The following is a 25,675-nucleotide window of genomic DNA, read 5'->3' on the forward strand; positions in this document are numbered from 1 at the left end:
TACTCATACATTTTGGTTGTTGTTTTTTTTTTTTTTGCTGCACTATTGTCAATGGGTTTTTTAAGACATCTTGCAAAAGGCATCCCAACCATTAGTTATTGCTATTTGGGGGAAACGTTTGGGAACCTCTGTTCTAGTGTCCTCTAAAATCTGTTTTTACATATTGCTTTGTGGGATTCAGATCAAAAGAATTAGAACCACGTCTTAACAGAAAATGAATTTGATCCAACCCTAATAACTTCTTGAAAAGTTTGGTTCATCACTGCTCATTAGTCTTATTCATGCATTTCAACGTCGTTCGTGGAGCTTACATAACAGTCTATGTCAGCTGAAACCGAGTTATTTTTGTCATTTTTGTCACATCCGTTACATCAACATACCTGACATGTTCCCTCGTATGCTGCGTGATGTCCTGTTGAAGCCAATTTTTGTGATCATGTCACCACTTTTTTTTTTCACTGTGTGACCCGAAGAAAATCCTTCATATATTGAAGCCATGTTTATGCTTACTATGACTACTACTATGAAAACAATTCTTCAAAATTGGATTACAAGACATGGAATTTCTCTGCAAAACATTGTGGAAGGAATTGCTTTTTTGACCTCTAATATGTATCATTATTGTGTTTATTTGAATAGGTCTATATAACAAGCTAATAGATTCAGGCCGCATTTGAATATAAACTATTGCTTGTGATATTGTGAGATTTTTTGTCATTCCCGGGTTTGTTTTCTCATTGAAAATAATCACATAAAATCAAGTTATTCAAATAATAGTACGATTAAGGCACTTAATAGAGACAATTGTTGTTCCAATATCTCTAGCATGTGAACAACACAAAGTAACTGAGGACATCGTCACTGAAACAAACTGAAATATGTTTCGCCCAAATCTGAAGCACGAAACCTCACAGCCCAAAGCTACCAGCCACACAGTGACGTTCCTTGCCTCCACTGCCCCGAGCTTCTTATTTTCTTGATTTTCCAGATAGCTGGTTCAGCCTGTCCAAAAGCGAAATGAGAGAGAGGGAGCACAAGAGCATTTGTGACAGGAGGAGACACAGGAGGAGAGGTGACATCTTTTACTGTCATTATGTTGGCCCAGTCCTCACTAGATGGCAGTGTAGTGTAGGAATATTGTTTGACAAGTTTTACCAGACATGCCATCATTTTAAAAACTTTCTCAGTCCTGCTTCTCTCACTCAAGTGTGTGTGTGTGTGTGTGTGTGTGTGTGTGTGTGTGTGTGTGTGTGTGTGTGGCAATAACTGCTCACTTACGGTGTTATGGAGGAAGTGTTTGAGCCTCACCATTTGGATGTTTATTTTAATAACTTGCCTTCATCTGACCGTGACCTTTAACCTCGCTGGGTGTGCTCTTTGAATGGGGAGGTCCTGTGGGTGTGGTTCAGTGATTGCAGAAAGCTCAGGAAATGAATGTTTTATCAGCCTGCGCAAAGAAAACAACAACAGCGTAGTGAGGGAGGAAAAGAGAAATGTCTAAATTTAACTCATCAGCTGCTGCCAACTCAAATAAAATCAGTTTCCTGTTGGTTTCTCTTACAAAACATCTGGATTTTTATTAGATGGATAACATCTATGTTTATAGAGAACATAAATATAATTGATAACATATTATCACAGAGCCTTGATGATACAGTGTGAGCTGCACAAGAAGTTAACATATTTCACATTCTTTTCTTGATGGGTTTCTAGTGCTCCTAGTTTTTTGATGAGACAAACTGCACCTAGACCCATCTATCATGGGCACGCATGGTTTGCTTTCTCCCACACATATCATTTGTCATCATTATGCATTTGTTGCTACACTCAGGCAAAATGGCAACTCACGGCCTATAGGATGCAATTACCTTGTATTTCTACCTTCTACTCAGCCAGAGCATGCACACTTTAGATGCCCCGATGTATTCAGGTGGTGCAGTACAGAGGGAGAGCAGCACAGCCTACTCGCTCACTGTAAGAGAGTATGTGGGAGGAGGTGATAGCGGGCAAGCATTCACTGTGTGCAATGTCCTCCTCGACAGTAAAATTTAGAACATGAGGCATGCTCAATATGCAGAGGAAAAATATGCTTGGCAGGAGATTGCTGCAGTTTTCCTCCATTTATGGGTAGATTTGAAATAATTCTAAGAAAACATTTGATATTACTTTAGAAAGTCTAGTTTTGAAGTGCTTTATACCACATGTGATTAAAGGAAGTAAGTCAGCACTGCAGCAAGGAAGGATACAGTATACATATACAGTATATATATATATATATATATATATATATATATTTATAGTGGGTGGAAGCTTGTCCCTCCCATTTTTTCAGTCCAGTACAGTCCTATCTGAAAGCTTGGTCTCCAGAACCTCCTCTGACAAGTTTTCTTGCTTTCCTGTGAGAATAGGCAGCCGCTGTCACAGAGGAGCCGAGGGAGTTCAAGAGATCAGAGGCAAAGCAGCAGTTGCCTTTCTTCTGGGAAAAACCAGATGACCCTCTTCAAAATGATAATGTAAACAGCTAGCAACTGGTGGAACCGTGGGAGTTTGAAGTAAAACGTGAAGAATTCTCCTGCAGGATAAGCATAAAACAACCAACACTGTAAGTTGTATTTTTTTTTTACCTTTTTCATCCATTGATGCAGGCATTCATCAGAGCTGAGATCAAAGCAAATAAGTTATGTGGCTTGGTGCAATTCTGTGATATGTGGGCTTTGAAGCCTTAGGAGTGAAAGAGTTTATTTTCAACAGCAGATAAAGGACACTTTATGGTCCACGAGAGAGACATTTCTTAGCATGTTTTGTGTTTTTGTGAAATTATTTCTTTGTAAAATATCAAGACATGGTATATATGGTTTTAAGACTTCACTGCGTCTACATCATCAGCATTCCTAGATTTAACACTGAAGTAGATCTTCATTGCTAAACTGGCCTGTCTGCAGCTGCACTGCCAACTCCAGCTGCAGAGGCTTCAAACAGCTGCTTTCAATTAATGTCACCCTCTAGAAACATTACTCTGAACAAGCATTTGTTGACTTTAGATGTGGGGCTGGGGAAGCACAGGATTTCATAATATGTGTGCCTGGTGATGTGAGTTACAGACAGCCATAAAACTGAAAAGGCAGGTCATGACCCAAACCCTTTCACCCGTGCAATAGATTGTTCCTGTTCCAGTTTGCATTTCTACATAGTTTTCGTTTTATGAATGTTACGTTAGATTAAGTTTTATGATGTCATCAGCTCCTCGCTAAATGAATGTCATAATAAATGGCATTGTTTTTACTGCACTACATTTGGATATTTTTCAGTTTGTAGTAAATGTCAGATTTTTGCATAAAAGTTAGTGGTTTACAGGGATTTAACAGCATTATTTTATTAAAACTCACCACTTCATTTTCCCATAGTGTTGGTTTACAACGTGACGACATACGAGGGATCTGTTGGCCAGACCGCTACCTCAGCCCTAAGTTAAACCGAGCCACACACTAACTTCTAGATCTCCAACATGGAGGCCATCCAAAGACAACCACAGCAGAGACTACAGCCAGCCCCTCCACTTAGATAAACAAAGTCTGTCTCTTTCCACACCACTGCAGTGTGTGTGTGTGTGTGTGTGTGTGTGTGTGTGTGTGTGTGTGTGTGTGTGTGATTATGTGCATCTGTGTGCCGACGCAGCTCTACACCCAAAAGCTGTGAAGGCACAGATCCAACTGTAACAATGTAAATTGTTTCAGGTTCAAAGTGTGCTCTGTTGTTGCCACCCACCCTGCTGGGGGAGTGTAGCAGGACCATTTTTAGCAAGTTGCGGTGTGATATATTCTGTGTGAAGTTATCAAAACAATGGCGTTGTTTTGTAGCAAAAATAAAAGCTCTGTGGTACAGGTTCTATTCTCTCTCCAACCCTCCATCCTTGATGCAAAAGCTTTGTGTGCAAGTTTGGCTTAATGCAAATGTGTATGGTAATGTACAGTATTCCTGGAAAACTACAGTAGGGAAGTTCTTGTTTTATGTCAAGGAGATGCAGCTACATCGCTCTGTGCTCAGCAACTTTGATTGGGTTTTGGAAATAGACCATTCCTAAGAGATTTACATAATGCTAAATTAAATAATAATTAAATTGTCCAAATGCCCATTAACTTAGACAGTAGCTTTAATAAACGCCAAGAGAGACACCTAAACAGATTTACATTAGCTTAATTATATTGTCTGCATGACTGGGGAATAGCACAGATAACTGTCCCAAAGTTAACTGGGCTGAGAACATTTACTGAAGACATTTATTTGAAGGCATTTAAAATGTGCTCTAAAGCTTGTGCTTGTGGTCCATGACCACATTCAGGTTTTTGAAAGTGGACAAAGTGCAGCTGTGTTGGGAAAAATACTGGTGAGATTATTCAAAAATATTTTAATATTTTAAACTAAAATCTTGGTCTGCATCTGGTTTCCCAGATTACTGTGCTGCCACATGTCTCTAAACAATCTGTATCATTTAGAGTGCACAGGGTCAAAGGTTAGGTTGAGTGGATATGTGCCAAAGTAGAATTACCAGTAATGGCTATCAGGGAGGGGGCTGACAGAACTCAGAAAGGGTTATAGCCAATGTTTCAAAGGTGACTGTAGTTAGAGGGGAAACTAGTTGTGATTTCGATACAGAGTAGTTTTGGTTAATGAAGGAATACAAAAACCCTTTACCTTGTTGCCCTTATTACAAGGAAGGCAGAATAACCAGTGTTATACTGGCTTCTTAGGTGATACGTTCTCCTCATTGTGTTTCTATAAACTGATAGAGTTATTCTTCGTATTTCCTGCATTGTACATAACACCCGTCTTGTCTATAAAAGTGGACGTTATCTGGCAGCCATTCACTCTTCTCCTAATTCAGCCTCAGACAAGAGACAGCATAAGCATTGGTTACCATAGCAACCGTGCTGGTAAAGACTGGAGACAAAGTTGGTTTTTTTCCCCCTCCAAATGAATCATGATAAAAATGTACATCTGTTGTTCTGAATGTTAACAGTACTTTTTGAAATTCCCAATTAAGAATGTTGATGATTCTGACAGCAAAACGGTCTTTTTAGCCTAATCTGCATCGCCTTGCAACAAAAATCAATGAAAGCAGGCTCTGGTATGTGTTATTCTTGTCCTGCAGTACTTTGGTGACATCTGTGGTACCTGAGAGTACAGGCTGAATTTAGACCATCTGTCAGCTTGAAGAGGAGACTGCAGATTCCAGAGAAAGATGATTTTTTTTTACAGCTATATGAGAGGTTATGTAACAAAGTCATAATAATAATATCCAATTGACCAGAACACTATCACTTAAAGCCTGATATAGTCTAGTATTAATACAAATCATCAGTTATCATGTCTTGACGATCTGAGAATAAAACAGTCCAGAACTATCAAAGAACCAAAGGCGTGAAAGATAATAAAATGCTGTTTGAGCTTTGCATAGAGCTTTCTAAAAATAACACTCGCAGAGGGCTGTGATAGGCTCAGTATACAGTAATACTTTGTGATTGTGTACTACTGAACCTGTGAAAACTGTTGTATAATGTCTTCTGTGGCTCTGACGGAGCGTTTGTCAAGTTTTGAGAAAACAACCCTGATGATGTCATTGTGATGTCTTCAGGGTTATCTCAGCTTGGGCTTGGAGACAACTAATTTATAACAGTTTACAAAGTCTCTGTAACAAACTGGGGGCGTGGAGTTTGAAAGACGTGCATGTTTACCAGGCGAGGAGGGTCTGTGAAGTGTTGGATCCAGCATTTCTGGAGCTTGACCCATAGGGACTAAAAATCAAGATATCTGAAGTTCAGACTAGAATTAGATTTTTATTTTTTAATCGGTCCCTGAACTTTAAAGTGCAATACTAAATCACCTGAGTAGATGTATATTTAATAACACAATTTATTATTAATATTTGTAAGATAGTGCAGAGTAAAAGGGTAAATCACCAATTACTTTTAATGGTAATGTTTTCCACCATGAATAATTAAATTATCTTCTATTGAAAAAATATACATGTATTATTTATTATTTACATTTCATGCATGCCAATCATTATCATTATTATGTTACTCTGTACTCATCAACCTGTTTGTAATTTTGACAAGAGTGCCGAACATATCGGGAGCTTTCAGTGGCGTCTTCTACGTTTCCCCTATCCCCTTACTGTGCGTAAGATATATCATGTACTGTCAAAGGACAAAGATCCCTCAACTTTTCCCTTTGTAGAGAAACCAGATAAATCAGCCTCAGTGTCGTCATAAACATCCTCAAACCCACGAGGGAAAGAGATGAGACCCAACTAGAGAGAGAGAGAATCCCCAGGCCAAAGGTTGCTTCAGTGCAACAAAGTCAACCAAAGTTCAACCACAATACAGCATAGCTCATTATTATTCTCTGTACTGATTTCTCTCGCAGGTTTTAATGAGGATCTACACTGGTTCACATAATAGTTCCTCATCTAGCACAATAACTTTCGCCGCCTCTTTTCCAAACCTCTCTAATAGAAAGTCAGCTATGACTTTTTCGTCTTTTCATAGTTTGAAGGAGCCTGTTAGAGTTGAAACTCCACCAATTTTACACATCAAAGTGTGAAGTTAGAAAAAAGCGAGCTTACCAGACCTCTGTACTCGCTCCTCATCGCTGCTTGAGGCTAGAGGCTCGAGGCTACATTGGCTGCAGCTAACGCACTCAAACTTTCAGCAGAACCAGTCGAGTGGAATTGTGGGTAATGGTAGGTGCCAGGTTTTGACAAGGAAAAGTAATGTGTGGAATAAAAAAGACAATATCTCTGGTTCTGCTGCAATGATTTTGATTTCTTTTACATTCCATTGTGTGCCTGATATTGCTATAGGAGCAATGGTAGAAGAAATGTTCAGGTCCTCTATTTGTGTGGGATTTAGTGGCATTTAGTGGTAAAGTTGCAGATTGCAACTAACTGAACACCGCTCGCCTCCATATTTGACGACCTGGAATGAGAAACTATGGTGGCCGTGAAACATGCAAAAAACCTGATAGGCCCTATTTATATAGGATATGATACATATGATTCCTATATTCATGTCATTATACAGTATTGAAAACATACCTATCAATATTATATTACATTTCTGCTAAAAAATCCTCCTAAATGTTCGAACTGGACCTTTAAGTAAAAGTACTAATACCCCAGTGCTTCAACCACACAGTCTGTAATTATCAACCAACTTCAGTGTTTAAATGTGATGACAGTTTCCTTTGTGTCCTTCATGTTTCTAACACTTCACCACCAGGATGGTAAGAAACAGAAGAATTTCAAGGCCGTAAACTCACCATGGAGGGAGTTCAGAGGAGCCGATCAAATAAACTAGCACCGGGTTCCAGATTAAGCTGGTTTGACTATAAAAAATGATCACGTCATTATGCAACCAAGCCGCCACAAGAGTAACATTTCAGTTACCGCTTCGATTTTTAGATGGTTTATGGTGGTATCTCTTGGATTTACACCATAAAGAATGATATGGTGGTCATTTCTCCCCATTCTATAGTTCTATTGTACACGTTTTTTCATTGATTTATAATTATAACATTTTCATGTCTGCATTTGGAGGTTATTTCCAGTAGAGTAGCTGGTTTGTGACAAGACAAAGGTGTGCTTTTATCTCTGGACATCAATATCCTCAGCAGTAATCTGTATGAATGAGACATCGACTAATAACACCTGACATTTGGTCAATGCTTCCAAGATAGACTGCCCTCGCTGAAAAGTTCAAATAGTCAGCGAGAATGTGGGGGCTGGCGGGTGGGAGGATGTTGTGTGTGTGTGTGTGTGTGTGTGTGTGACGCAGACATTCAAGCTTGTATGTGGTTTCAGTGGGAACTCTGCCAGAAACACAGAGGCAGGGTTTCAGGGTTTGGGGGGGGGTCACACTGCTCCAGAGTGAGAAAGTTCTGCTTTTCATTACATCAACCCATATGTCCACATATCTGCTCCGCCTCCCAGACTCCACTCTGGTTCCTGGAATTGTTATGTCAGTGATCCAATCCTTCTCTCTTTTACTCCCAAAATCTAGATATGTGTGTGAATGTGTGTGATTAAGAAGGGTAATAACTCTGGGGGCTGAGAAAATTTGAGATTCCAGAGTTGCATTCACTTAATATGGAGAGCATTTGAATATTGCTACAATACTCTCTGAAGAAACTGACCAGCAAGGCAGAAAAGAGTTGAGAGGTGGCGGGCAGAGAGGAGGTCTCTCAGCAGGACAAATCTGCACAGCTTCACATGTGCTTTAATCTTGATCTTATTTCCCGTTAAGAGAGCCAATTTAATTCACTTGAAGAAAAGCAGAGAGCAAGAGTCTTCTGAAACAACCTAGCATGAGGCTCCATCAGCTGATGTTATCATTATTATATTATCATTACATGAACTTAATAGTGTGTTATAGGCTTACCATTTTACTGGTAAAAGTGAAAAAGTGGTGGATGATGTTAAGTGGTGTGGTGGTGCCTTAAGAAGTGGCCCATTCACAGGACATACACCCTGTGTTACAAACAGTGACATACAAGAAGACTACTCTTTATTTATATATATTTAGCTCACCCAAAACTGGGTCAGTAGTATTTCAGACAGGGGTAACTACATAAATATGCATTTTGAGTGAAGTATTCCTTATTCCTCACTCCATCTTCTCATGAAAATTGGACAACTCCTTCATGTCTTTGCAATCTTAGGAAGAAAAAAAAACCCATTAACACTACTGAAGGATGAGCATCAGAGGGGATGTAGAAGTGGGTATACCCAATGCCAACCAAGGTTATTATAGTTGACTAAAACTAAACCCAAAATTAAAAGTAAATGTGGAAAAAACATTCTAGTTAACAGAAAATAAAATAAAAACAAGACTTTAGAAAAAAATTTAAATTAACTGTACTTATAAAACTAAACTAAAATAACAATATGAAGAAAATGCCTTTAGTTTTAGTCTTTGTCCTTTTGGTTAAATTTGTCAACACAAGCATGAGACTGGGATGATACATGAATGAATCAACCGCCTTCCCAAAGTGTTGTGTTTGTATTGTAATACCTTCTCTGAACATCTTAAATCGTGTCCCTGACTAATGTTATAATTAAAAAAGAAAACTAAAAGTGACACAGAAACTAATAAAAAAAACTAATCCAAAACTCAACATTATTGAACAATAAAAATTAAACTGAAACAAGCAAACCCACTCTGGAAATTAAACTGAACTGAAAAAAAGACAAAGAAAACTAATGAAAAATACAAAACTATAATAACTGAAGCTGACAGACAAATAAGGTAGGTGTGTTTACCTGCATATACCCTGCACTGATATAGACATATTACATATGTATATTTGGCACATAAAAGTTATCATGCATTGTGTTTGTGGGGCTGAGTGATTGTGTGATGTGAATAAAATAATCAGAAATAGTATAGCCTTTCTTCCTTGAGAGATCGCTGTGTGTCAATGCTTCCTGTGAGCAAACATCCTATATTTTGGAAAACTTTTTCTCACTTTTTGAAGTGAAGCACTCGCTCTAGCTTTGAAGTGCTCTGTTTTGGTATGGCTGGGCCATATAGCTTTGATGAAAACCTCCACTGAGGGGCTGTGGGAACACAGGAGCCTCAGTTATTTATGAAATGAAGCGGCAGGAGTTAATGAATCACACACAGAGAGAAAGAGAGAAGGAGACAAGATTAATCAAAAAACTGTATAGTAGCAACCCTATAACAAGTTCCTTCTGGCTTATCAAGGATGCCTCGGGAGATAAAACAACGCCACAGAAATAATGCAGCAGAATTAGCAGCCCGTGTACAGGAAAGCTACAGTGTGGTTGTAAAGAAGAGCCTAAAAAAGCTGAACTGATCCTGAGTGGCCATTCCTTTGTCCCGCTGCATACATAAGGCCTAGTGGTGGGTGGATGAGTGAAGTCACATGGTCACTTTTCCTTTTTCCCACACAAACACACCCACATCCTCCTCCATGCAGCCTCTCTTCACTCTTCTTCAACTCACTATTTACCCGCAGCGGGCAGCCTCTGCTCCGTCTGGATACTGTAGCAGCATCAAGTTGAGCCCTACAAGGTTTTTTTTTTTTTTTTTTTTCCAGAATGTATCCGAGCGGAGAATAGCAACACAGTTACGTCCGCTTTTTACTTGTATCCACATTCCTTGAGCCTTTGACGGAGACATTTCAACATCACACCGTCGGGAGTGAGCGTTTTGTTCCAGGTACATTTACTACTTACAGTAACACTTTCCCTCGTGCGTGTATGTGTCGGCTTTGTCTTCATGGAGCTCGTGCGAGTTTCAAAGTGTAGCTTCGGGTAATAAACCCACCTTAGTTTTCGTACTGTAAATGTTTTCAAGTTGTAATTTGATGCCATGGCTGCTAAAAGTTTGGTTTTCGTTCAGTGTTGTAAAACTATTTCATTTCCAGGCCTAAGTTAATGTAATGTAGTCCTGGCAGAGTCTCCTGTATCCCTCCACCCCCACGTCCAGGTAACACGGGCAGCACTAAAGGTGCTAAGTGCTATTCAAAATGGCTAATTTGCATGAGGCCCGCCTTTTGTTTAGTGTTGACATTGTTTTACAGCATCTGGCTTGAACAGTAGAAGTGTGGGGACTGTTGCTACTTTCATCTAACACTTTATGAGCCGGCCTCCCATCTGTGTAGAGAAGAACTTGTGAGAATGAGAGCTGTTGGGGTCTGTGAGTGTTTAGAGTTGAGATAAAGAAAAACCCTACTTGCATTATTTTCACAGCAGCTGTGACTAACACATCCTTTGCAAATCAACTAGCTTTGTACTCAAAAGCAGCATCAATCATATTACAATGTTCTCCTCGCTTTTTTGTCTCCATCCCTGTAATTACATGAGTCACCATAGCACCCATACAGTATCTTTTCTGTTAAAACAACACCCGTTGCCATGACAGCCTGCATGTGAAATAAGCTGTGATGTTTGATCGCTCTCTTACAGATTCCAGAGGACAAGTAGCAGTGGCAATATGAGTCTGGTGGAGGTGAGGCAGACAGCGGGGTCTCTCACCCTGTCCCTGTCCAGCAACGACTCCAAGGAGCGCTACTTCGACCGTGTGGACGAGAGTGACCCAGAGTACCTCCGCAGCAGGAACATGTCGCCGGACCTGAGGCAGGACTTCAACATGATGGAGCAGAAGAAGAGGGTCACCCAGATCCTGCAGAGTCCAGTATGTAGCCTTCAGCTCCATAAGTACCCTCCTACACACAAGCTTTCACCATGGATGAGTAATATGCAATGCTTTTAAAAGCCAGGGAGGCGTACCGTAGCTTCACATAGGACTGACTGGAATGCACTGTTTTTTTCTTGTTCAAGGTCATTTCATATACTCCAGCTTAGCTGTGAGTTTATTCTGGGAAATAATGCTGTCCACGCTTATGAGCGTTACCAAGGAATTTAGTGTTACAATTTAGCTGGGTTTGAACATTGACACATCAGTTTTCATTTCTTTGGTGTCTGTTCCCAGTGTTATTACAGAGTAAGTGTACAAACCAAACGATTACTCGAGGAAATTAATCTGCAACAATTTTGACAATCGATTAAACAGTTAAGTCATTTTTCAAGGAAAAATGCGAACAGTCTCTGGTTGACGCATCTCAGATGTGAATATTTAATAGTTGTCTTAATCTTGCACCATATTAAATCTTTGGGTTTTGGACCGATGGCTGGAAAAAAACAAGCAATTTTTGTGCACAGTCACAGTCTTCAACAGTTTGCCAATATTGCCAATATTCCTTGGTTCTAGTCCAAATAGTCATTTTGCACCTGTATGTAATCGCAGACATTATCTCAGAGTAGTAAACCAAATAGATGATAAACAGAGCAGTGCAGTCTGGTTAGATTAGTACAAGGAGGTGCAATAAACACATGCCAATGAAGTGCATGAAAATAAGATGAGCCCACACTCATCTGCGATTGCATAACAGGCCCAACAAGTGGAGCTCATCTCATCACCATGGGAACCGTGGTCGGATGAAGCAGAATGCTGGAGCTTAGCTGCGGCACACAGGAAAATAGTGCTGTTTCAAGATTCACAGGCTGCTCTTGAAGGCAAAAATTGATAGCCAGGTTTAATGCGTCCCCCCCCCGCGTGCTTCTTTCACTGACGTACAAAGAGGTTTTTAGTGGTCTTTGGTGATTTGTGTACAGTTGTAATAAGGAGTGCATGAAAGCGTGCTGTGCTCCCTGACACTTCCTGAGGAGGTGTTGGAATGAGGTTAAGGTTAGGTTGTGTATACACAAGTTGCTAAGTTAATAGACCGTCAAGATGGTGTGTGTTTCTTGTTCTTTTCTCTCCTCTCCTCTCCTCTCCTCACTATAAAATAAACCTTTTCTTTTTTGTCAACAGGTGTTCAAAGACGAGTTGGAAGGTCTGATTCAGGACCAGATGACGAAGGGCAACAACCCTACAGGTCTCCTGGCTCTGAGACAGATTGCTGACCTGGTCATGGCCAGCACCTTGGGAGGGGTTGGCCCTCTCACTTCGCCCATCAGTGAGTGGCAGTGTGTTATTCGTGTGAATGTCTGCTACTATTTCCCTTCGGGCCTGATTGTCATTCAGTGTGTATACTCTGTCTATGTGCATTATGCAGGCTGAATATCTTCATTGTCAGAGGCTGAATTCTCAGACTCTTGTGACACTGAACAACCCTGAAGCAGCAGAAAAGGAAAAAAGTTGTTGACAGCTTTCTTCATTGTCAGTGTTTCTATTAAGTACCCCTCATGACCAGTCTTGGTAATGAATTACAGCAGATTGCAATGCTAATTTTGTTAGCGTAACCTCTGGAGAGGTCGCAGAGCGCCATGGAGCAGAATAGATACAGTAAAAGTTTGGGAAATGTCCCTGTAGGAAATGGTTGGGAAGCCACTGAGGCAGATCTGCTCTTTTAAAAAGCTAAAGTGGCTGTAAAAGATAGGGTCCCGTATCATTAAATGCCCTTATATGGTATTACAGCCCAAAAATACCCTCCAGTTTCTTGTTGGGAATTCTGAGAAAGGCCTTTTTTAAGCTTCAGCTGTAGAGACTCAAGTTCCCTGGGATGTTTTATCTTCATATACTGTTGAGTATCGTGTAAATCATGTAAACATACTTAGATGTTTGAAAATTCAAATTTAATGTTGTTGATGCATCAAGGGATGATGTTGTGTTTTGTGGCAGGCCTTGGGATGGTGACTCCAGTCAATGACTTGTACAGCATTGAGTCTCCCTCCTTTGCTAAAGGGGAGAAACAGAGTCGCTGCAAGCTGGCCAGCCTCTACAGGCTTGTTGACCTCTTCAGCTGGGCTCGTTTTACAAGCTCCTACATTACTGTGAGTACAACTTCACCTTCCCGCTCCACTTCACATCTGCTTATGTATGCCACACAAGGTTTGTGTATCTTTATGTGAGCCTCGTCTTCTCTGGCTCCTGGAAGGCTTAAAGGGGAACACCTCTTTATTTTCAGAAACTGTAGATTATTTATGCTTTCGAAAAGAACATTTGTGAATATGTACGGCACCCCGACGGCAGGAATCCACACTGAAATATGTGATGAACACCTGCGGTTTCTAGATGTAAAGCTCAGATTTTCCCCAAAGACAAAGCCTGGAAAGTCAGTTTTATCAACCCACACTGATATTTTTTTTTGAGTTTTTCAGAGTGGAGCTTTTGTGGTTCAGAGTTTCCTGTTCCCCTTGAATCTGTAAAATAGGTCTCCTTGCTCTTAACAGCTAACCCAGCTTACAGAACTTTTTAAGTGTTGAGATTTGGTCTCCCGTGGCGGCAAAGCTTTTTAACAGTATATTTTGACCCTGACAAGTATTTATGGGGGAAACACTTCTGCAGAAGCATCATATGGGTCAGAAATACATATACAGTATGTCTCAGTCTCAGACTCTCCTGCACAAGCTTCACAAACACCGATCATACACTGTAGTAACATCACAGATGTTTCAGAATGTTGAAATGTACTCATGTTATTCCTTTTATTGTAACTCAGATAGATTTTGGATTTGAATAATATGTTGATTTTGTCTCAGGTGCGTGTCAATAAAGAGCAAGACCATGTTCTGATCAGTCCACGAGGTCTGTCTTTTTCTGAGGTGACGGGAGCAAATCTGGTAAGCACAATGGCTGTGTGTTTGTCTTGTTTTCCAATCAGGAGTATGGAAAATAGAACAGGCATTGGGCATCGTTTCAGTGACAATGTATATTTGTCAGCGACACCTGATGGTAATACTGGAAATCTACAGATTTCTAGATGTATCTGATGGTGATGCTACAGTGCTCAAAAATAATTTGTTTCTCTCTAATAAAGTGTGTTTAGTGTGTCCCATCAAAGTCAAAACCTTTGTACTGAAGGACATACTAACTGTCAAGTGCTCAGATCCCACTTGGAGTATTAACTTAACTCTGCTTTATTAAATGTCCCTGAAAGGTAAACCAAAAAAGCCTCTACAGAATATGCTAATAATACATAAACAGTAGTAGCAACTGTTTCAAATACCTCTATAGTATGTAGTCTGCGATCAAGATTTTAGCCTTTTTTTTTTACTTAATCCAGGCAATATACAATGGAATAAAAAGTTAAGATTTAAGGATATTTAAAATAAATGTATGTCATGATTGTTCTATAGGATGTGTAAATATTTTACTGGCTGTTTGGAGTATTAGTGTTTGTTATTAAGCAAATGCCATCGTCATAGATGCTAGTGCACTGTCATGTACCACTGTTTTGTTGATATAACATGCATGAGCACAAGGATGCGCATGGCACATGAGGGATACAGTACACATGTGCATGGTAATGCAAAAGGAATGAAAGGTGAAGAAGACTGAATGATCCAGGGTCCAAAATATAAAAAAAAAAAAAACCTCAATAAATACATCCACTTTGTTAGGCCTCAAGGATACACACAGTGTGTTTATGTAAGAAATGAATGTACACATCATTTTGCTCATAAGAAAGCTGTTAATGGTTAAATCATTCTGTATTTAATTATCTATAGGTTCAATGTTTACAACTGTTGTTCTTTTGTGTTCTGAAATAATAATGAGTTGGCTTTTCTTTTTTTACCATGTGCAGGTGAAAGTAAACATAATTGGTGAGGTGGTGGACCAGGGTTCTACTGATCTGGGTATCGACCACTTCGGGTTTGCTCCTCATGCTGCCATTTACTCTATGCGCCCTGACGTGAGATGTATCATCCACATACACACCCCTGCTACAGCTGCAGTAAGTACGCTCCAGGCCAATATTAAATACGCTTCATCTTAATCAAAGCATAAAGGCTGCAGCTAAATGCTTATTTTGCACCAGAGGAAAAAGGCAGATTTAAATGCAGCCCCCTGCATGCCTTGTTATTTTAGATGCAGACACCCTGTAATGTGCTTTTACCATTTCCTTTGAAGCTCGGCTGTAAAATGCACAGCACATGATGAACACGGCTGTGTAAAGTTTTATTTGTGCCTGATAGCGAAAAAATGAGTCTCTATTTAGAGGTTGGTGCGTCACCTTCTCAGTTGCTTTTATCCCATGTTAACAGGTGTCCTCGATGAAATGTGGAGTCCTGCCCATTTCCCAGGAGGCTTTGCTTCTGGGAGACGTGAGCTGTTTCGGTTACCATGGCAGCCTGGATAATAAAGAGGAGAAGGTGGAGTTTCAGAAAGCTCTGGGCCCTTCTGCCAAGGTACCGTCAAACCAAGGGACTCCATTAGTGACAAGCTCACTTTCTCATGGGATAGAGTGGGTTATTATCTTCTACTGTATGCACAGCTGGTTGTGTATGAGGTTATTTATACCTGTTGGTTAGTAAATAATGCGCTTACAGTAAAATATAGAAATGATGTGTGTCACACAAATGCATTGTTACTAACAATTAGTACCTCTTTTGCTAACATAACATGGACAAAATGTAAAAAATAGTTATTACCACTTAATTACTTACATGAAGGGAACAGAATATCAGATACACCTTTTAATGGAATCGTTTTGGGAAATTTGCTTTAATTGCTGAGAGTTAGATGAGAAGGTTGAAAGCACTCTTATATCTGTCTGCTGGAGATGAAGCTAAAGCCTGGAGATGAGCTTAGCATAAAGACTAGGAGCAGGGGCAAACAGGTATTCTGGCTCTGTCCAAAGGTTAAAAAATCTGCCTGGGGTTTAGGGTTAAACTTTATTTTTTATGTACAGATCAAACAAACAAGACATAACATGTTAATTAGTGAGCTTTAGAGGTGCTGGTGGGTGCTGGTTTGTTGTTGTTGGACAGAACTAGGGTAGTTGTTTTCCCCTGCTACCAGTCTTTATGCTGAGCTAAGCTAAACAGCTGCTGGCTATAGCCGCGCAGCCGGGACACATCTGCAGTGCACGTGCGTTGCAGAACATCTTTCTTTTTATTTTGGCACTCATGTTAACAGGTTAGAGTGGTCACACTGCCCTTGTGAGCTTCACGTCTCACACACGTCTCTGGCGCAGCTGCAGCGACTCTTCACTAGAGAGCAGAGGTCTCGCCTTTTTGTCCGCCACACTTACGACACAGATATGAGAGAGGTTTTGATTTTACACTTCAACTCTAACAGAAAGCAAATAACCATATTATCTATTTGCACATTGAAACACCTTTTTAAAGTGTCAGTTTCACAAGGATTCATAGATAATCACCTGCCAGCACCATCAATTCAGCTTTTGATGCTCATATTTAAGGGAGACAGTTATTTGTGTTTGTTGTCACTCATTGCACATAAATCCCTTGTTTTAGTCCAAAATTACTAGAAGGGCACAGTGAACAGTTCATTTTCGCTTATGGTGGAGTTTTGCTTTAAGATGCAGAGATTGCATAGGCACTACTCATGTGTCATGTATGTTGATAAGGCAATTTTGCTAAGTAATGCAAACATTAATTCATTCATTCACATTAGCACGTCTGGATATGCTGATGAATTAGCTCAGCTGAATTTGTTTGATAGTGTATCGTGGTGATTACAGTGAGCCATCAGGCAGCTCAAATGTTTGCTGTGTTTTTCAGGTGATGATTCTGAGGAACCACGGGCTGCTGGCTTTGGGAGAAACAGTAGAAGAGGCTTTTCACTATGTGTACCACTCACAGCAAGCTTGCGAAATCCAGGTATAGAAATCCTCTATTCTTGATTCTATCTGCCTGATAATGAAATGCCTTTGCACTATTTAGGTCAGAACAATTTGTGAACTTGAATGTGTCCTTGATACACTTTTACACATTTATAAGCTAACTTCATGTCTATAAATGCCTTGTTTAATTTTTCACATTTTACCTGTCGAAGTGGGGTTTTTTTGGGGGGGCGTTTTTTTTTTTTTTTTTACAAATGAGTCAGACTTGGTTGCAAACAGAAAAATAATACTGCAGTGCCTGAAATGGAAGCAAAGCCGATGTCTAACAATACAGTATGTTTGAATAAAGCTCATCGAATAAAGCCAAATATGTGCTAGAGAGCAGTGCTCAGTCAGGTGGGACTCTGCAGTGTTTCTGAGACACCTGTTGTTTTGTGTCAGGGAGTCAGTCGGGGTATTTTTTTTTCATCAACCTGCTGTGCCCGTACTGTGTTTGTTTTTCTTTTGTTGTTGACACATGTTGACAGCTCAGTTCACATATAATTTCCAGTTCTTTTGAATTGAAAATCCTACTCAAGTGGATGTTGGAGTAAGTTTTGAAATTGCAGAATTACATTTAAAGGTCCAGTGTGTAACATTTAGGAGGCTTTATTGGCAGAAATGGAATATAATATTCATAGGTGTGTTTTCATTAATGTATAATCACCTGAAAATAAGAATCTGTGTGTTTTTTTGTTACCCTTTAGAATGAGTCGTTTTTATCTAGAGTTGCTGTTTCGACTTGTAAGTATTAATTAATAGTAATTTCACTGTCACGTGCCTTTGTTTAGGTGAATGCTTTGAGTTGTTCTGGCAGCATGGACAACCTTGTGCTCCTGGACAGGCAGAAGTTTAAACCCCTGACCCAGGGAGTGGCCGCTGCTGGGTTGGTGATGGACAACGAGGTCAAGTGGAAAGTGGGCGAGGCCGAGTTCGAGTCCCTTATGAGGATGCTGGACAACCTGGTAAGTGAACCCTGACCTCTGCCTTTTACCAATCATGCTTTGAGTTTCCTGTCGCGGACGCTTCCTTGGGAAGTGTGATTAGAGAAACACAATGAAACATGTAATCTGAAAATTATTTGTGTAATTGAATCATATTATTTTATCATAGCTGTCAGTGGATGAACATTTTTCACCACAATTACAGATACTCACGTAATTACTGTCAAACCATGTTAAGCACAGTGATCTGTTTTTTGTCTGTGGCTAACATGCTGTCTGCTGGTCTTGTTAAACCTTCAAGATTTCTGTGCTGTGCTGCCCTTGTGTCAATTTAAACCCTACTACTCTAACCACACTGCTAATGACCAGGCCCTGACATGTTCTATGGACACTGAAGATGTCAGACTGTCTGTTTGAGTGTGCTACTCGCTAACAACTGTGGCTAGAGTGGGCTGCAGCTGTGTTAGCTCTGTGTGATCCTCCCACCCTTTCAATCATAGCTTCCAGATGGTGAGGCATGCTGTGGGCAGTTACAGCCACACAGACCACACAATCACTTACTGTAAGGACTCTAGTGTACTCAATTTGGAAATCAGATTTGGCCCCTTTCTTCAAGACTGTAAAACATGGTGCTGGATACAAATGCCAGTACACTCATTGCAAGGGGAGGTCTGTCGGACCGTGCCAGAAGGTGGAGTTTGCTGTACAAGGATGTAAAAAATGATCTCAAAACACTAAAGGTCACAGCTAATAATACAGAGGAAAGGAGAAGATTTAGAACTGACCCTACTGTACAGTTTTTAAAGCAACAAAAAAGATAAAAGGACATATAAATGGACTTAAAAGGATGTATTACTTTCCTAAACTAAAGAGAAGAGAAACAGATGAGGTGTGAAGATGAAGAGTCTAGTCTTAGTTGCCAAAAATGACCAGTGTCATTGAAAATGTCCTCCCATCCATCAAATTATACATTTATTATATTCAAATGGCAGTCTGCCACAATGTAAAAGCAACCAACAGCCACAAAATAATACTCTTATTGTTGTTGCAGCATACTCTACTTCTACTTCTTGTAATCTGTGATTTTTATATGTTTCAAGTCTAAACACAATAATTAAAGGCCTCTGCGCATGTAACTTTTTTACCAGTACGTCTTCCCTAATCTGGGCTAACTGAAAGGTGGTAACAGATACTGACCAGGTGCTTTCTGCTATTGTGCAATAAATACGTCAATCAAGGTTAGACCCAACAAGTACAACTCATCACAATGTGACAGTCTTTGGAAACTCATAGGAAACTGTGCTTTCGGGAAAACAGTGAACAATGCTGTGGAAAAAGCTGTGATGGCTTGCTCACACTGTGGCGATCAAAGCCCAAAGTAGGGATTTTTTTTTTTTCGGTTGTCATATTGCCTGTGAGAAAATGCCAATTTTGATTTTGATTGTAGTTTTGTACTGGCGGCTTCAGACTGCAGTCTGCGCATACTGCGAGTTCCCATCAGTTTTCTAGTTGTCTCTGCCGTCTTTGATGTATTGTTAACAACACACTCGTTTAAACCAAAGTTTTATCTGTTCCCTCTGAAACCGGGCACGTCTGCAAAAAAAAAACGTGTATATACAGCGTTGTTTAAATATTTAGAAGCATTGTGTAAGTGGATCTTGGGTGGCCCTTGCATCCTTTTGAATTTTCTATGTTTTATAGTTGATATTTCTTATCTAAAGGATTGTGAGGGAATACTTAATACTGCAATCCAATTCACCTCTGGCAATGGAAAACTGTTCAGTTAGAATAATGTTTCCTCTTTGTGTGACCTTTAGGGATACAGAACAGGCTACTCCTACAGGAACCCCATTGTCCGTGAAAAACCCCGCTCTAAGAACGACGTGGAGATCCCTGCCACAGTGTCAGCTGTGCCACCGGAGGACAGTGAGCTGGGTCTGCGAAGCCCCTTCAAGTTTATGGTGCAGAAACAGCAGAGAGAAAGGACCCGGTGGCTCAACTCGCCCAACAGCTACTTGAAAGTCAATGTTCCTGAACAGTCACCCAGCGGGGATGTCAGCCCCAGGACCAAGACTATGGTGCGTTGATTTTTCAACTGTTACAAGAAATGTAATAATCTAACCCTTACTGTTTTAGCCTCTGAAGGAAATAGTGATCTTGAGCTGCCATTCCTCTGTATTAGCATGCCCTCTTGTGGCCAGTTTGATTTTTGCCCAGTTTTTACCTATGAATCTGTTTTTTCTACCCTCAGTGGATGAAGTCTTCACAGCCAGGCAACAGTATCGGTACACCAATAAAGATTGAGGACCCCAACCAGTTTGTCCCACTCAACACTGATCCCACAGAGGTTCAGGACAAAAGGAACCGGGTCAGTTAGAACACATTTTTCACACAACATTGCTCCTATATGCTATAATTCTCAGACTTTAAAAGACTTAATTTCATTCATTCTTATTGCCTCTGATGCTGATTGGAGCAACCAGGCTTCTTGATTAATCAATTAATTGTTTAGTCCAAAAAATGACAGAAATTTGTGAAAAATGACCACCATAATTCCTCACAGCCCAAATCGATGTAGCCAAATTGCTTGTTTTATTCAAGTAAAAAAAAAAAAAATATTCAGTTTACTGTCACATGTGACGAAGAAAAGTATTAAATCCTCACAATTGATTAGCTGGAACCAGCAGTTCAGCTTTTTTTGATTGAAAAAGAACTCCACTGTCATTTGTGTTTCCAGGAATGTCTGAAACACCTCATATATTGTAAGTCCTGAATCAGGTTTAATTTGATTGTGTTGAATACATTTGTTCAGATCAAAGAACAACACAGAGGTGACCAGATGACTTCGGGACCAAAATCTCAGTTACTTGCTGGCATTGTTGTGGACACCATTCCAGGACCAGTGAGTATATTTACTGTTTGTAGAAAGCTTGTCTGGTAGTTTGTCTGTTCTCAAAACACTAACAATCACATGCAGTTTTCTTACTGAGCATTACAACACTTAACACTTCACTCAATATATTTATCTTCCCAACTAGCTAGGGGTAGCATCTAGTACAGTTAGCATTATACAACAGTGCACCAGCAAGTGACTCCTGTGTTAAAAGAGAAAAGGTCGGTAACAATCCTCTGATACTTTCATCGTGGTGATGAGGCGAACAGCGCCTAATACTTCAAGTGAACTACTAGGAGGCAGTGCTACACTCAACCAAAAAAGGGAAAAAAACTGAGCTGGGTGTATGTGACCAAAGTCTGATTTTAAAAAGTAGAGAAAGGGTTTGCACACCCAAATCAGTGAGTATGTGTATTTTTATTGGATTGAGTGGCAGAAGACATTAGATTGTGTCTCTTAATATAATTTCTTATTGAGAAGAACATAAAGTAACCCAATAACCATGTCCTGCTGTTGCTGGCACCAGATTAATTGATTTTGATTACAGACATACACAACACAGTACATCACAGGATCAAATAAAGATATATATATATATATATATATATATATATATATATATCTTGTACACTTGATTTCTTTATGAAAACAGCCAGAAATGCAGCTACTGTTGAGAGAAAATGAAATATTTTTCTCTAGAACTAGAATTGGACACAGGAAGAAATAGTAATTTTGACAGTAATCATTTGACAGTTGTGCCAAAGCAACCGGGAAAACTATAAATAAATGTATAACCAGTCATCATTGTTCCATATGAGCGATTTCATCTGTTTACTGCATTACATCAGGTGACCATAATGTCTTTTTATTCTCTCCTTTTCAATCAGGCTTTCATCATTGAGGATGAGGAGCACACTCGCTCTCTTCCCCCCAACCCTTTCAATAATCTCACAGAGAAGGAGCTGGAGGAATACAAGAACACAGTAGAGAGAAAGCAGCAAGGCCAAGACGGTAGTATATCCTTCATACTTTACCATTACAAAGCCTTACAGTGCACCATTTCTTTGTAGAGGCACAGAAAACCTCTACTTCATCTAATCCTGTGTAGATTATAAGTTAATGATGCTTTGAAGTGAATTATTTGTGGCCACAGAGGTAATGAAAGACACTGAGGTGCAGAGACAAAGCTAATCTGGAAAGCTAACAGCAATCTTTGACTTCACCTATCAACTCCAAACATTGGAGTTTAGGACCTATTAAATGCAAATTTCTGAAGAATGACAAAATCAAATTGAATTTACCTGGCTTTCGAATTAAGAAAGACACATTACTACATGAATTGCAGTCACCTGATTACTTGGGTCTAATGCTGATATTGTAGTTGTAGTTATTGTTGAGGTTTGCTGTACTTATAGCATCCACAAAAGAATAGTGGCATTAGCCGGTAGTCCAGGCAGTTAATTAGAGTACTTGGTTTCTGCCTGGAGGAAATGTTGGAACTACTTTTACTTAAATGATGATATTCCTGCAAAAATGCCACCAGGAGAAAAATGTCAGTCCATGGTTTCACTCTCCCTCTGAGTCGTGAAGTCAGCTCACAGGAACGGTGAGAGATGAGCTGCAAAGACATCAGTCTTGTCAAACTACTCATGTCTTGGTTATGACTGTAGACAAGGAAAAAAATGTGTGCAGGAGGGAAACATGTCCAACAGCCGTGTATTAGAGTAGCACCTTTTTTTATTTTTTTTATATCACAATAATGTGTCAATCTTAGAGCTCATCAGCTAACAGAGATTAAATGTAGCAGAGTTGTTAAACCAGCACAGTGTTTTGGGGTTTTTTTGGGGGGGTTTGTCATGCTAGCAGCCTGTGTGTGTGGATGGCTGTCTGTTGGTTAGTCAGTCAGTCTGTCCGCGGGTGAATTCCGATGACTGTGTGGATCTCTTGGACCTGTGGTGCCATCATGAGGTTTTGAGTGGAACATCTGGACAACTGTTGGGTGGATTGCTGTGTAATTTGGTGCAGATGTTCCCCCACTGGATGAACTGTCATAACTTTTCATCTAGTGCCATCATGAGGTCAAAATGTTTATTTGTGTTCTACTTCATGACAAAATCCCATCAGCCTCAGTTGTACTTTTGTATTTAGTGATAATTAGCAGATGTTAGCATGCTAACACACTGAACTAAGATGGTAAAAACATTTCACCTGCTAAATATCAGTATATTAGCACTGAACATGTTTTAGCATTGAACTCAAAGCACTGCGGTGCCACGGTACAAGCTCACAGAGCTGCTAGCATGATTGTCAGTCTTGTTGCTTCTGTGAACAGAGAGAACAAACAATTCTGAAAGACGTCATTTTACTCATCTAATAAGCCTCACATGAACATAACAGCTTTGATGAACGACTGACCTCCGATGACCTTAATCATTTTACAGAAGATGATGATGCCACCGATGCAGATGAGATGACAACATTTGATGGCTCTACTATCTCCCTCTCCCTCTCTCCCATAATGACACCAGCTAAACAAGGTAATTAGCTAGTTAATGGGCACTGGTGTTTTCAGGTGTTAGGACTAGCTGTTTGTTTGTTTCTGTGTTTCATGTCCCTGGTGTAATCTGTAGAAAGACAAGAAATGTCTCAAATTAAACTGATACATGAATGTCTTATTACAGCCTTCTCTGTGTGATTGTACCTCTTTTATCCACATCCCTCCTCACTGACTTGGTTTCATCCGTTGACAGACAAAGTTCCCAATGGGAAAGACCACTTGGCAGAGCTGGAGGACGATCTGAGCATCGAGGTATCCAAGCTGAGCGTGAGCACTTCGGAAACGGTGGAAATCTCCATCACATCGAAGGAGAACTCGGGGGAGGCTCAGACCCCTGAGAGCCAAACCAAGTCCCCCAAGAAAAAGAAAAAGAAGTTCCGTACACCTTCATTCTTGAAAAAGAGCAAGAAAAAGAAGGATGAGAAAGAAAAAACAGAAGCCTAAGGGCTGTTTTACTGTAAAAACAATTAGTGTTTTGTTAGTAAAACATCTGAATTATGTTCTGAGTTTTCAGCTTGTTGAAGGGAAGTGAAATAAGAAAAATGACTATCATTTAGTCAGAAGGTCTCCCAGGACTGTGTTGTTTTTATACACCTTCCCTCATTCACAGCTATTATTTCATGTGAATGTTTTTTTTCAAGTTGCTAAAATGGAGGTGTTTTTTTTTTTTTTTTTAAATTTCCCCTGAGAATTAGTGATTGACCACTCCTGAAGGGCTCAGAAAACTGAAATCAAATGAAAGGTGACTACAGAAACTGCATATTTGTGGTTGTTATTACCCATATTTTTAATGGGGTTTAAAAATGGATATCATAAGACTACGTGGCCGTGAAGGTTATGAAATCAGTTTTCCAGTTACGTATTTACTTTTTTTCTTTTTGCACAAGTTGATTGTTGAATGTATACTGAAAGCTAGGAGAATTGTTTTAACAATTTTAAAACTTAACAATCACACTCGTGGTGTAACAGTGGCTGAACATATTAAGATTATATGACGTTTAGCCTTATAAGAAGTACGATTTGTATCTGATCCTATTCATAGTTCTATTATCTTGTAATAATATATGTTGCTTTATATTATAGGTATTACAATATAGTGTTTGATAATTGAAGAAATGATTTGAAAGTCTTTACATATTTACTTTACATACTAACTCTTATACTAAACATGCTGTGATTGATAATGAAGTAATAATTAATGTTTTTACATTCCTGTCAGTGGTATTGTTCCCATGGTTGCTGCTTTATTGTAATTGTGACAAGGAATTGACTGTGACTAACAGAAAGAGCTCAGCAAAGTGAGGATTCTTGCCTATTGATGTTATTGAGTGTCAAAGTCTGACTTTTACAGAATTGACAGAAATTCACTATGTGTTTGGATGTGGACAATGGAAGTGCCAAGCCTGAATCACAGAAAGTTGAATGTGATGGATGTTTTGACTCATTTTGTCCAAATAGTCGGTTGACGGCGATATGCTGTGGAAAGCTTGTCTTCATAGCCACTGTTAGAGGTTGATAATAAGTATATTAGAGGACCATTATATTTACATCCCAGTCAATAATGTGAATGATTTGTTTTAACCCAAAGGGAGTGAACTCTTTGCCTTTGTAAATAGTTTGTTTTTGTGAAGTTCTTTTGTTGAAACGCTAAACCAAATGTTAAACAATGAAACATAGAAATGTGACAGTACAATCTAATAACAATATTTTAACATTTCTTTTATCATGTTTTTTTTTAATTCAACTTAAAGCTTAAAGCACAGGCATTGTGTTTACAAACGGTATTACCTATGTAATTTGTGTGCCTCGTGCTTGTAACTTCTCTGTTTACATTGCTATTTGTGTCCCTAGGGTTGTTGTTTTTTCCACGGTGCTTTACATTACAGTCACCTTGCCTCAAAGTCAGTCCTTTTTAAATTGCCTTCCACCTGATGTAATAAAAGCTGGCATATGTTTCCGTAACTCTTTTACTGCTCTCTTGCTTATTGACTGAAAGATATTTGATGTTATCGTTTCTTATCTTTACTCAAATACAGTTCCCAACATGAGCTGGGTATTTAATGTTGCTGGATGCATACATTTCAGCCTAGACATTTCATACTGGTGTGGTGTGAAACTCCAGCT

The 25,675-nt window shown here is 39.6% G+C and overlaps 1 protein-coding gene across 2 annotated transcripts; it reads left to right on the forward strand.

Moving 5' to 3' along the window:
- Positions 1–2,369: 2,369 nt before the first annotated feature.
- add3b (adducin 3 (gamma) b) lies at positions 2,370–25,513 on the forward strand. 2 transcript variants are annotated; one of them, XM_051379242.1, is made up of 15 exons: positions 2,370–2,602; positions 10,991–11,219; positions 12,399–12,543; positions 13,209–13,360; positions 14,069–14,149; positions 15,115–15,264; positions 15,575–15,718; positions 17,057–17,155; positions 17,949–18,122; positions 19,919–20,179; positions 20,353–20,469; positions 20,914–21,003; positions 21,882–22,005; positions 23,436–23,531; positions 23,745–25,513. In XM_051379242.1, the coding sequence occupies exons 2-15, from the start codon at positions 11,019–11,021 to the stop codon at positions 23,993–23,995; spliced, it is 2,085 nt and encodes a 694-aa protein (XP_051235202.1). In that variant the 5' UTR covers positions 2,370–2,602; positions 10,991–11,018; the 3' UTR covers positions 23,996–25,513. The 2 variants fall into 2 exon arrangements, with proteins under 2 accessions (XP_051235202.1, XP_051235194.1); XM_051379234.1 differs by lacking the exon at positions 2,370–2,602 and adding an exon at positions 9,969–10,241.
- Positions 25,514–25,675: the final 162 nt, after the last annotated feature.

The sequence above is a fragment of the Dicentrarchus labrax genome, unplaced genomic scaffold (genome assembly GCF_905237075.1).
Source record: "Dicentrarchus labrax unplaced genomic scaffold, dlabrax2021, whole genome shotgun sequence".
NCBI lineage: Eukaryota > Metazoa > Chordata > Actinopteri > Moronidae > Dicentrarchus > Dicentrarchus labrax.

Bases quoted from the DNA above. Each gene is read 5' to 3' on its own strand.
- add3b (XM_051379242.1), top strand. From the start codon at position 11,019: ATGAGTCTGGTGGAGGTGAGGCAGACAGCGGGGTCTCTCACCCTGTCC. The intron at 13,361-14,068 runs GTGAGTACAACT...ATTTTGTCTCAG, and splicing joins TTACAAGCTCCTACATTACT to GTGCGTGTCAATAAAGAGCA. The intron at 17,156-17,948 runs GTATAGAAATCC...GCCTTTGTTTAG, and splicing joins AGCAAGCTTGCGAAATCCAG to GTGAATGCTTTGAGTTGTTC.